The following is a 12,489-nucleotide window of genomic DNA, read 5'->3' on the forward strand; positions in this document are numbered from 1 at the left end:
ACCAGAGAAGTACCCTACATAATTAGAAAACCTTCCTAAGTTAGCACATTTTTAACAGAACAATATTCCAGTACCACGGACGTACCCAAAAATATTATATGCTATAGCTATTAACAGGAGTCTCTACATTTTGATATTTTTAGCCGTAACTTGTAATGTCGGCAAAAACTGTGAACATTACATTTCGTGTCACGTACCGGGACATGATGCTATTTTCATTGTCCGCTCGTTACGTGGAAAGTTATAAAAAACTCTATTACGATTCGACATCAGGCAGTAGGCACGATTCATAACTTGAAAGTTGAAACGTGAAGATGACGTTTGAAGATAGTATTTGGCATTTATAAACTATTTAAAAAACTTAAAACAAGTGTCCTTAACCAAGAAAATAGGGACTTGACTCCTAAAATGACTCCGTACCAACTTGTTGATAAATCTTGGACACTTTTCCTCACTAAAGTCCAAGCTTATCACAAACCGCAGAATATGACGAATAGTTACAAAACACAACCATAAACAAGTGTAAATTAAAAATTTATAACACCCCCGACGATCCAAAGTATTTGAGTTTTCCAAAACATCATTTTCAAATAAATAATTATGTATTTAGCCAACGTCCATCTTGACAGCTTGACATTTGTCTATTGACATAATATTATGAACCTAACGGTTATCTAACCTTCTTTTCTACAAGAAAACTAGAAAGGAGCTGATAACTCTTAAACGGCTGAACCAATTTTTTTAGATTATAGCTAAAAACACTCTCGATCAAACCACCTTTCAAACAAAAAAAACTAAATTAAAATCGGTTCATTCGTTTAGGCGCTACGATGCCACAGACAGATACACAGATACACAGATACACAGACACACAGATACACAGATACACACGTCAAACTTATAACACCCCTCTTTTTGGGTCGGGGGTTAAAAAGTTATGTAAAATGTATAATAATATGTGCCTGTGCTAACAATGGAATTGTAAATGTATGAAACACGAAGAAAAAACAACAAGTATATCGCAACGATTTTCTTTTAAGTATTACAAATTTTCCTTATGTAAAATTGCATTGCAATATGTAACTAGGTTCTCAGTTCAATCGATTGTAATTTTTTATTAGGTTTTCGTCTTATCGTGTGGGAACTCAGGCAATTTCGAAGAAAATTCTTTAGTAGAAAAGCAATCTACTTATATTTATTTATTCCATTCTCCCTAATCTGTAAGTATATAATTACGTATCTATAACTATCTACTTATTACAAAAAAATCGGAACGAACAATTTTTTTTTGCCCTGTCTGTCTTTCCACGCTTCACTCTGAAACTACTTGATGGATCTAAACGCATCTTGGCTACTTAATACTTCGGGTTGTATAGGATAGTTTTTATCCTGAAACACAAGAGTTCTTTCGGGATCACATATCAGACTACTTTTGGTCCCAGAAAATCGAAGAGTTCCCACGGCATTCTTAAAGGCCCGTCGTTTTAGCCGATTTTTATGTTTGGTACAGAGACAGCTTGCATCCCCGAGATTAACATATGCTTCTTTTTATCCTGGAAAATCAAATACTTCCCACAAAATTTTCAAAAAGCTAAATCCATGCGGCCGAAGTCACGGGCATTATCGAGTATTAAGTAGGATAGGTCAGTAGGTATGTATATGGATAGTTCTTAGACAGGATATGATAGTACGATAGTTCAGTCATTAGAATGCGTAAATGGTTACCATAGGGTTACGAGAGGAATTCCTCAGGCGCTAATTAAGATTTCCTAGGCAATTATCTCGATTCATTTACAATTCTAAAACAAGAAAACTACCTACGTGGAGGAAACGTGAGGAAACCTAATATGTAGGTTTCCTTTTACACACATTGGTAGATAGCCAGTAGATGTGTCTACCTACTATTAATAATAATTGTTACTCGGATGGTTAAAGCAAGGTTTAAGGTGCACGAGACGGGTCTGCCCGCGGAATTCAAATTTAATTTGGTTTTTCGCAATTTGTAAATTAATACGACAAAGTAGGCTTATGGCATTCTAATTCTGCCAATGGCAGTATCATCCTCACAGGTTTATATAAAAATCTTTACTTGAAAGTGTTCAGTTTGAGAAATTAGTCAAAATAAGTTTCTCACAAATTAGTCGATACTATAACTAGTTTCTTCAGCTTTAAAAGCTTAAGAAAAACATCGTAAGGGAACCTGCATGCCTGAGAGTTCTCTGTAATGTCTATCAGTCCACAGGTAGGTCAGCGTGGTAGACTATGGCCTAAGCACTTTTCATTCTGAGAGGAGACCCGTGTTCATTAGTGGGCTGGGATGATGAACAAATTATTTTTTTAAATTATAGACTAGCGCTTGGCTGTAATCAGAACTGCTAGCAAGTGATGATGCAGCCTAAGAAGGAGCTTGCTTGCCTAGAAGTTGTCTATTCACTCTTGGCTTGAAGGTACCCATATTAAAAATGGAAGGGAAAACTGATGCCGGAATAGATCTCTTAAACATGCATTAGAAAAAAAAATCATTCCATGGTCCAACAGTAGGTAAATCTATGACCTATCTCAACTCGACTGGTAATATAACAATATACCACACTTCCTAGTAATTCAAGTTTACCTAACACTAGATACGTTTGTAGTGAAGTCTAGCTAATCTAGTTTGCCTAGAGCATGTATCAGAAAGTTGACATTCCGTATTCAGTGTTGCCCGTATTTTGCACGCTTCATGCTTGCAGCCTAGTCGCAGAGGCGGTTGTAAAATATCTGATGAATAGAATCTGTATATAAGTATATAAAAGGGAAAGGTGACTAACTGACTGACTGACCTATCAACGCACAGCTCAAAATACAATAGTATTATATAAAATAGGTATATACAAGTGTAAATTGAAAATTTATAACACCCCCGACAAGTGAAGGTTACAGTACCTAGAAAAGAGCTGATAACTTTCAAACGGCTGAACCGATTTTCTTGGATTATAGCTAAGAACATTCTCGATCAAGCCACCTTTCAAACAAAAAAACTGAATTAAAATCGGTTCATTAGTTTAGGAGCTACGATGCCACAGACAGATACACAGAAACACAGATACATAGATACACACGTCAAACTTATAACACCCCTCTTTTTGGGTCGGGGGTTAAAAATAGCAGCGCATATGCTCAAAATACGTATTTTGAGCATATGATAAATATTTATGACGTAGACATGCGTTAAGATTTTTGAAAATTCAATTCCTAAGGAGGTAAAATAGTCGTTTAAAATTTGTATAGTCCACACGGACAAAAGCTAGTACACTATATTTCATCATCATCATCATAATCGTTGTGAACCGACAGACAGTAGGGACTTCCACACGCCATGATCTTGCGTCGCTTGTATCCAATGGCACTCTGTGACTCGTTTGGTATTGTCTGCCCACCTAATTGGGAGGTCTTCTAACTCAGCACTTTACGAGGTAGCCTTTGAGCACCTTGGAATCCCAACTTTTACCGGATTTTCGAACTAAGTACCTATGTGCCTTGCTCACTGCCACATCAGCTTCGCAAGAAGTTGAGTTAGCTCAGTTACTCTGGTTTTCCTACGGATCTCCTCATATGTGATTTGATCACGTGGAGAAACTCTCTCCATTTCAGCAAGGAAGAACTGGAAATTGGAATGAATATTTTGCACGCGTAATGAATTCCAACATCGAACATTTGCTCGATGTCTCTTGCACTATTACGAACACATAATTACGGCAAATGAATAACTCAATGACTGCGAGTGAGCATTATTACAATATAATCTCTATTTAAAACGATTTAAGATCTAAATTACATTAGAGTTAATTCTCATAGAATGGGCAATAGCACGCATTGTTCGCGATACGCAAGTGCGTTACTTTACCAGCTTTGAAATGCTAATGTTCCCACACGTTAGGGTAACCACGTGTTGGCATGTCAGGATTTATAAAGTCTAGATGGATTCCTGACAAATCCTGTCAGGATCCAACCTCCAACTATGTACCTATCCATGTATTTTGATAATGTCATATTATTTGAATATTCCGTGAGAAACTAAATCATTAGTTAAAATATTATTTCATTAGATATAAGAGAATCGTATTTAAATACTTAACGCTTATTTAATTAAAATGAATAAAACATACAATCTCCGTCATGTTTTCTTTAGTAACAGCATTTTTAATAAACTGAAAATTCTATTATTCCTGCTAATTACATCATGTCATCATATAATAAATCATCATAATATCTATCACAGTTTTATTACAATCAGTACCTAATGTTTATGATATCATGTTAAAAATATGTCAATCAATATATATTATGTTGATGCCAAATTGGATGAAGATGTGATGATCAGATTATGAGAGATGTCTATTCACAACGTTTGCTACTTACTAAATGATAGATTTACCTCAACACTCCTGTCAAATTAGTGTAACTAACATTATTTTCAACCAATCGTCACCCTGCAGCTGTCAAACTACGGCAGTAAGCCCTGACTAATTGTCAGGAGTCTTCAGTTTTACAGGTCTACATCTGGTTACCCTACACAGCTACCAAACCGAATAGGTATTACACAACTAACGCGTAACCGAACGCCTAAGGTCGGTGCTTCGTAGTTTTCACAATCCACTAAAACGTTATGCTTCCACATCAATTCCTGTTTTAGTTTTTTTATGATACCTTTTAGTTATACCGTGTATGTACGCTTCAGTTTAGTTTTCTTCATAGGAATAGTAAAAATCTTTAAAGGAAGGTAATAGAAATCAATGTGATAGTTTGTCTTTTTGTAACATCCTAATTGTTATTACTTATTCAAATTCAAATTCAAATTCAAAATATTTTTATTCAATTAGACTTTTACAAGTTCTTTTGAATTTTTTTATAACACGACTGTCAAAAAAAGGAGTGAATTGTTTCAGGCATAGATATGTATCAGGGTTCATGCATGTGAATTTCTCTATCCCTCTATAATCACTAAATGCTTGAACAGATTAGGATATATGGTATCGTTAGAATCTTTACCTCATCCCGAATAAACACATCCTCATCACATCATCCCGAATAACACTATTTAAAGTTTTTTTGAAAAAATTGAATATGGCGGATGTACGGCGCCATTTTCAAATGTGAAAAGTCTTTATAGTTGGATTTTTGGCAGACCATCGTGTTTTTACTTTTTTAACGAGTTGTTTTAGTGGTCTTCAAAGCTATATGGTATTGATTACAATCGAATTTGGCCAGTAGATACGCAAGATCAAAGATCAACAGCTGTAGGCGTAGAATTAGAAACTATAGGTTACATGCTTCTGCTACTGACTAATCTATATTATATGTATATTAAGTACTAGCTGATGCCCGCGACTTCGTTCGCGTGGATGTAGTTTTTCAAAAATCCCATGGGAACTCTTTGATTTTCGGGGATGAAAAGTAGCCTATGTGCTAATCCAGAGTATAATCTATCTCCATTCTAAATTTCAGCCCAATCCGTCCAGTAGTTTTAGCGTGAAGGAGTAACAAACATACACACACACACACACACACACACACACACACACACACATACAAACTTTCGCCTTTATGATATTAATGTGATGTGATGTGAAAAGCTGACTAACTGATTTATCAACGCACAACACAAACTACTGGACGGATCGGGCTGTTTGGCATGCAGATAGTTATTATGACGAAGAGAATAAACATCCAATAAGAAAGGATTTTTCAAAATTTAACCCTTTGAGGGTAAAATCGGGGTTTGAAATTTATAAGTCCAAGCGGACTAAGTCGCAGGCAAAGGCTAGTAATTATAGTAAATAATAATACCCGTTAATCAAGCCATCTGCATCATAATAATATAATCTGTCTATCTATTAATACCTACGTCTATTAAGTATTTATTACCAATCAAATTAAAAATCCAAATTATTCGGAAAATTTTAGATTCAACGTTGAAGGACGTTTCGATGAGAGAATTACTCTGAGAAACAACCTTATTAAGAATTTAATTCGCGAAAAATCCATGTTTATTTTTAAATCTTAGTAATTAATGCATCGTCGGTAAGGTTTGCATCTTTTATCTTTTTACCTAAAGGCCCAAAGTACCTCTAAATTCTTTCAAAAAGATTATAGGAATGCATTCGGCACCTGTTTAAGACTTATTTAGGGATCGGTCGTCGGACCTTTGAATTTCTCGATTTAGGTCTTTAACCAATGTATACTTCCCATTGGTGCTGAACCGTGGACAAACGGCCTCGCCCATAAATTGAGTTGGTCAGCAAGCTATGGAGACGGCTAATGTAAGGAGTTTTGCTGAGAAATGAGATCCAAAATGAGGCCATGTTTGTCATTACTAGGGGCGATGGTCTTTCAAGTCGAAATCCTTGCATCGCGTTGCAACTCTCAGGCATGCGGAAACTCTCTATAGTTACTCTACAAATCTTTAAACAACGCACCATCATTGATATCGACGCAAATATGCCGGAAAAACTCATCTCACAGCCATAATATTTAATTACCTTGAAATAACTCATCAAATACAAATATTTCAACCTACTCGACGAAACATCCTACCTGCCATGACGATCGAAAAGATGAATAATTGTGCGCATACCGAACGCCAACGTAAACAAATAATAAAAGCAAATTAAACGTAGAATAGGTTTTAAGAAGGAACTTCTTAGCTGTAGTACCTATCAGTTCATTCATCAACTATCCTCTCTAGCACCAATATTATAGGTATGACCATATGACATTGCCACCGTCAATATCATCATCATCATCTCAACCCATTGGCCTACCTACTATATTGAACTCTCTCCTCTCCTCTCAGGATGGGAAAGGACTTTAGGCCATCCACGCTGGCCATAATATGCGGATTGGCAAACTTCACATACCTTTGAGAACATTTTAGAGAATTCTCAGTCATATATTATATCTACGAGTAGCTATTCCCTTACGAAATTTTCCTTCACCGTTAAAACAAATGATGGGACAATGTTGTGCTGGGACATCATTATGGGTCTAAATATGAGGAATGCAATATATTCCCCAAGTACAAGGAATTATAGCTTTGAGGCAATGGGTTGGACATATTTTGCGCAGGGAGTCGAGAAACGCTAATGGCATTTCGGTAGCTGCTGGTTGAAGGAGACTTTTTTTGGTATACAAATACAAGCTCGCGATCTCACCTGGTTGTAAGTATTGATGCAGTCTAAGATGGAAACGGTCTAATTTTCTCGAGAAACCAACCCCTGGAGACGCCCCATTGAGATAGACATTAAAAGAGCGGGACTCTTATGGAATCATGTCAAGTAACTTAACTAAAGACACGAAGCCATCGAAATCTACTGCTGCAATGGGTACTAAGTTCCACGGAGGAATGAAAGGACAATCATCAGCAAATGTAAGGAATCATATGGATGTTAAATAAACAGTGATACCAATGTTGAGAAGTTGAGGCACTAGGTACTTACTAGGACTAGGTCTCACTCTCTCAATATCGGGTATTACTAAAGGATTACCTACTTACCCGTTAAATGCAAGGGTACTTTTAGATATACCATAGGTCCATCCAATTCACCTTCATACATCCACCATAGTCATCGCTTCTTCACAGATATGATGCTCATAAAGTGCCTACTGATAAAATGACCAAATGTTACCTGGTAAAAGTCCTTTCCCATCCTTCCTTTCACCCTGCTCCTCAGCCTTAGCGCCAACCGCTTCAGTCACCACCTCGGAAGATCCATCATCACCATGCACCAATAGGAAAACACACACACATACCACCGTGATCCTTAGAACCCGCATTTTAAACATAACCAACTATTTTCGGTCAATATGAGCCATTTTCTTTTTTTATCAACAACACGTATGATCCGACTTAACAGTCACATTTTCGCTTGTTACAGCCCGCTAGTCGCTACGCGTTACCTTCAATGACATATGTAGTTATGTGTACATTATTTAGAAAACGTACCTACACGTTTACAAACACTTATCTTAATGGCACATACACAACACACCAGCGCGGGATATCAAAATTTTTGAGGGGTACACTTTGAATTTCGGGGGTGAGTTTGGAACGGAATGTTTTTCGATCGATTTTTTGAACGTATTCGGAACGTATGTAGAGACGCGCGCCTTTCGTCGCTCTAGCGAAGGTACTAAGTTGGAGGGGGATTTTTCCCACTACTGCGCGCGCGCAAGCCTTCAATGGACGATGTACGGCGCACCGCTACGCTGATTAGCCTCTACAGACATGACGACTTCCAACTTAACTCTGATCAGCAGCAAGCGATATTTGATTAAGAAAAACATTGAGAGGAAATCTCCATGATATTTTTTTTCTATTTCCATTACCTACAAGTTAGTTCTTAACAGCGATCTCGCCTCGTGGTAAGTGATGATCATCGATGTATGATGATGCAGTCTAAGATAGTAGCGGGCTTGGACAATGTATGGTAATTTTTATGGTATTTGAGTAAAGTACGAATATTTTTTTTATTCTTTTTTACCCTTAAAGTTGTCAGTTTTATAACATTTTTGTGACGGGATCTATCTCAAAACTAAACTACATAGGAATATAAAATTTTGGTATCATATGTATTTAAATAACAAATACTGAAAACAACAATACATAAAATAAGGTATTTTAGGGTTCCGTACCAAAATGGTCAAAATTTTCTCTGTCCGTCTGTCCGTCCATCCGTCCGTCCGTCCATCCATCCATTTGTCTGTCTGTCACAGTCGATTATTTCAGTAACTATTCCGGCTATCGACATGGGAATACTTGTATATAATAGTGGCTCAACATCTTTGGAATAAAAAAATCGAAAAAAAGGGGAGAAAATCGGGGGTTTAAAATGTCAAAGTAAGATAACTATACCCAGTGGGGTATCATATAAAAATGCTTTACCTGTACATTTAGTTTTAATCATACAAAATATATTAAGTATGATTCACCTGAATAAAATCTGGGATTGTAATATTTGTACCTATTTTATCTATCATTGTTGGATCTGTAGTTGGGTCATGCCGGCACTGGATAAATTGGCACGTCTGTAGATGCTTAATAGCAGAACCGCTTAGTTTGTAATGACAAGATAAGCTATCATAACCTGCGGTCGGCAATTAAGCTTCTGATAATATGTACCGTTTCGTATTCGATAAAATAACCATTAGCAATCAGACGCGGCGGTTTTTCTAGTAAACTCGTCACTTAAAATCAAAATTCAAATTTTTTAGGGTTCCATACCCCAAAAGGACAAAAGGAACCCATAAGGGTTTCTCCCTATATTGGGGACTATTAAACGCAGCTAAACTTTCAGCTTTTATAAAATGACGAACGTCGGGCCCTCGCGAGCTCTTAGTCCATGAAGGGTAGAGTTCAAAATTATAGATTAAAAAATATTTTATCACAAAGTATATTCTCAAATTATCTAAACATTATTTGGATACCTACTTACAACAATAATAAATATAATTTAACTTTCTGATCTTATCTAACTGGATTAAGTAGTACATATTCATGAGTGTTATTGATCTAGTATCAATAATGGTTGTTTTCTGACTTTTTTTTCGACTACAATGTACCTAATAATAACTTATTCATTATTATTATTTAAATTAACACTTGACATTGAAACATTATAATTATTTATTTTACATACAAAGAATCTTGTAATATGCTTCTTAAATCTTTCCAAATATTTTCAATAGGTGTTATTACCCACTTATTGATGAAACTAATAGAATTCGACATGGATTATGATGTCTAAGGAAAAATCTATTCAATGAAAAGCTGTTTCCAAAAATATTTTCCGAAACAATAGGCATTTCAGATAATTTTTTTTTTTAAATAAAAAGAATTTTAAAAAAATCGCTACTTAACCTCGGTTGGCGCGAATAGGTATAGGTTTATGAAAAATTCCGCGGGAACTCATTTATCCAGGATAATTATTATCTAATTTACCACAGGGAGAAGTATTCGTTGAGAAGTACACAGAATGTCGCGTCTGCCGGCCAAACTTATTTAAAAATTCGCCATATCCCGAATAGTGTGGTCAGTTGGTTTGCCCATTTATTTTATTCTGATACAATTTAGCCCTCGACTGCGAGTCTAAGATGGAAGCGGACTAACCTGGAAGGGGTATGGCAGTTTCCGTTAAACCCATACCCCTTTGGTTTCTACACGGCAGCATACTGGAACGCAGATTTGCTTGGAGCACGGCTATGTCGGTAGGGTGATAACTAACCACGGCCGAAGCCTCCCACCAAACCAGACCAGAAATTTAGAAATTATATATTTTTTTTTTTATTCAGTATAGGTAAGCGCTTGACCACAATCACACCTGATGGAAAGTGATGATGTGGTCTAAGATGGGACGCGTTTACCTAGAAGGTGCCTATTCACTCTTGTTTTAAAGATACCCGGATTGTAATTGGTAGAAAACACAGATCGCGGGAGAGTATTCCAAACCTTAGCCATGCGTATGAGGAATGAAGACGCAAAACGTTTCGTGCGTGTAGATGGAATGTCGACGACACAAGGATGGAAACACGCCCGACGTCTTGCGGTTCGGTGGTAAAACCACCCCCTAAATTCCAAACCCCTGCCGGGAATCGAACCCGGGACCTTCCACTAATAAGACCTCTGCACTTACCACGTGAAAACCGCACCAGGCCGTCAAAAATTCCGAACTATCGTAAAATTTGCCTGAACTTGAATCATTTGCTGAATTCCCTTAGTGGGTTTATCCAATTTGGAAAACATTTCAATTGATGGTTACTAGTACCTTTTGATAATAAATATTATAGGTTTAGTAAATCATCATTGTAGGTAGATACTTAATTAACATTGAGTAATTTTTGCCATGATTTAGTATACAAAGTAAAAGTACTTAAGTATTTTAATCCTAAATTTCACAACATTAAAAATTTTAAAAAGTTAACGTTTACCTAGTAGTTTCTTGATTTTTCTTTATTGTTTAATTAATGTATGCTTGCTGGTTTCACTCCAGTCTAATTTAAAAAAAAAAACTGGGAACTTTCTAAATTTTCATTAACAATTTTACTATTGATATTGTAGTGTTGATATATTTTCTTTCATATTGAATCATAAATTTACTATTTTAATAATGACTATAACTAACAATTAGCTGTACATTAATTCTAACAAGTATTAGTTTTTACTATTACTTACACTTGTTTGTCCTGTCTATGCCTAATCAAATGCTTAATTATAGTTTTCATACTATCTAACTTTTTCCGCAGTCTCTTTCTCCCTTGCCACAAGAGATACAGCCGTCTCTTTCTATTCTCCGCTATCACTTCTAGCCTGCGAACTTTGAACTTCAATTGTATAACTTCTTCTGTATCTGTTGGCTTTATGTCTACTATTGGTTTGTTGGATATGGTTGGTGCTGGAGTTTGGCAGACCTAAAGCAAAAGAAAACCTAAATGAACATATAAAAAGAAAAGGTGACTGATCTACTGACTGACCTATCAACGCACAGCTCAAAATACTGGACAGATCGAGCTGAAATGCATGTAGACAGCTATTATGATGTGAACATCCACCAAGAAAGGATTCTTGAAAACTCAACTTCTAAGGAGGTAAAATAAGGGTTTGATGGTAGATTTTAATTAAAAATTCAGTTGAGTCAAAAACAAATAATAAAGCAGTAACTTACAGAAATATTTAGACTAGGCACAGCGTTAATACAAAGTCTGCGTAGACCACTCTCCGTCAAGTAGAAGTCCTGAGCATCAAAGTGTTCTGAGCAGACCACACTAGAGGTGGTAGCATTCCAGTTCTTTTCACGGTTCACTGAAATCTCCCACTGGCGACGTCTGTCAGGGTCACGGGGAAACCTGGACCAAAATAAACTTTTTTTTAAATAAAAACAATGAAACAACATCTAGAAGACGGTAAACATTTTATAACCTTTACTACTTTTTTGGGAGTATCATATAGTCAAAATGACCACGGCCAAGTCACTCTGGTAATCATCAGGGTTAGGCGCCACCATATGAGGTGTTTCCTTTTTAAATGTTATCTGCTTAAAAACCTACCTGTGAAAAGTAACGCCATGTTTATCTTTTTTCAACTTGGCTGAAGTATTTTTGCAACTTTGAACGGCACAGTTGACCATTATTGACTCCTAGTAACATTTAGTCAAAATATATAAATATTCCATTTATTAAATTAAAGTAAATTGAAAAATAATTGTAAATAAAGTCAAGACCATTGCAAAACTTGTTTATTTTGAATTTGAATAGTTTCAGTGTTTCCACTTACGATTTTGGTTTTACCCTAGTTTCTGTAGGAATTCGCCCTATTAAAAATTTCAAAATACTTAGGGCGCATAATTTTTTGAACATATTAAAGAAAAAGATAATTTGAAGTTTTTAATATCATTTCCCTAATCTAAATCTTGAGTCATAATATGTATGGTGAAAAAGATATAATAACTTTCAGTC

General features: G+C 36.0%; 2 protein-coding genes across 3 annotated transcripts in view; both read right to left on the reverse strand.

Moving 5' to 3' along the window:
• The window catches only part of LOC123867122, a 129,694-nt gene extending 121,494 nt beyond the window's left edge, over positions 1–8,200 (reverse strand). For both annotated transcript variants that reach the window (XM_045908993.1, XM_045908992.1), the window contains exon 1: positions 7,668–8,200. In XM_045908993.1, the coding sequence (XP_045764949.1) occupies positions 7,668–7,824 (157 nt within the window). In that variant the 5' untranslated portion in view covers positions 7,825–8,200. The remainder of the gene's footprint in view (positions 1–7,667) is intronic.
• A 2,410-nt stretch (positions 8,201–10,610) lies between these two features.
• On the reverse strand, positions 10,611–12,368 carry LOC123867126 (THAP domain-containing protein 1-like). The gene is made up of 3 exons (XM_045908998.1): positions 12,082–12,368; positions 11,700–11,880; positions 10,611–11,445 (listed from the first exon to the last, which is right to left on the reverse strand). Exons 1-3 carry the CDS (start codon positions 12,159–12,161, stop codon positions 11,206–11,208), a joined length of 501 nt encoding a protein of 166 aa, XP_045764954.1. The 5' UTR covers positions 12,162–12,368; the 3' UTR covers positions 10,611–11,205.
• Between the last annotated feature and the right edge of the window lie 121 nt (positions 12,369–12,489).

The sequence above is a fragment of the Maniola jurtina genome, chromosome 7, assembly GCF_905333055.1.
Source record: "Maniola jurtina chromosome 7, ilManJurt1.1, whole genome shotgun sequence".
In the NCBI taxonomy this organism is placed as follows: Eukaryota; Metazoa; Arthropoda; class Insecta; order Lepidoptera; family Nymphalidae; genus Maniola; species Maniola jurtina.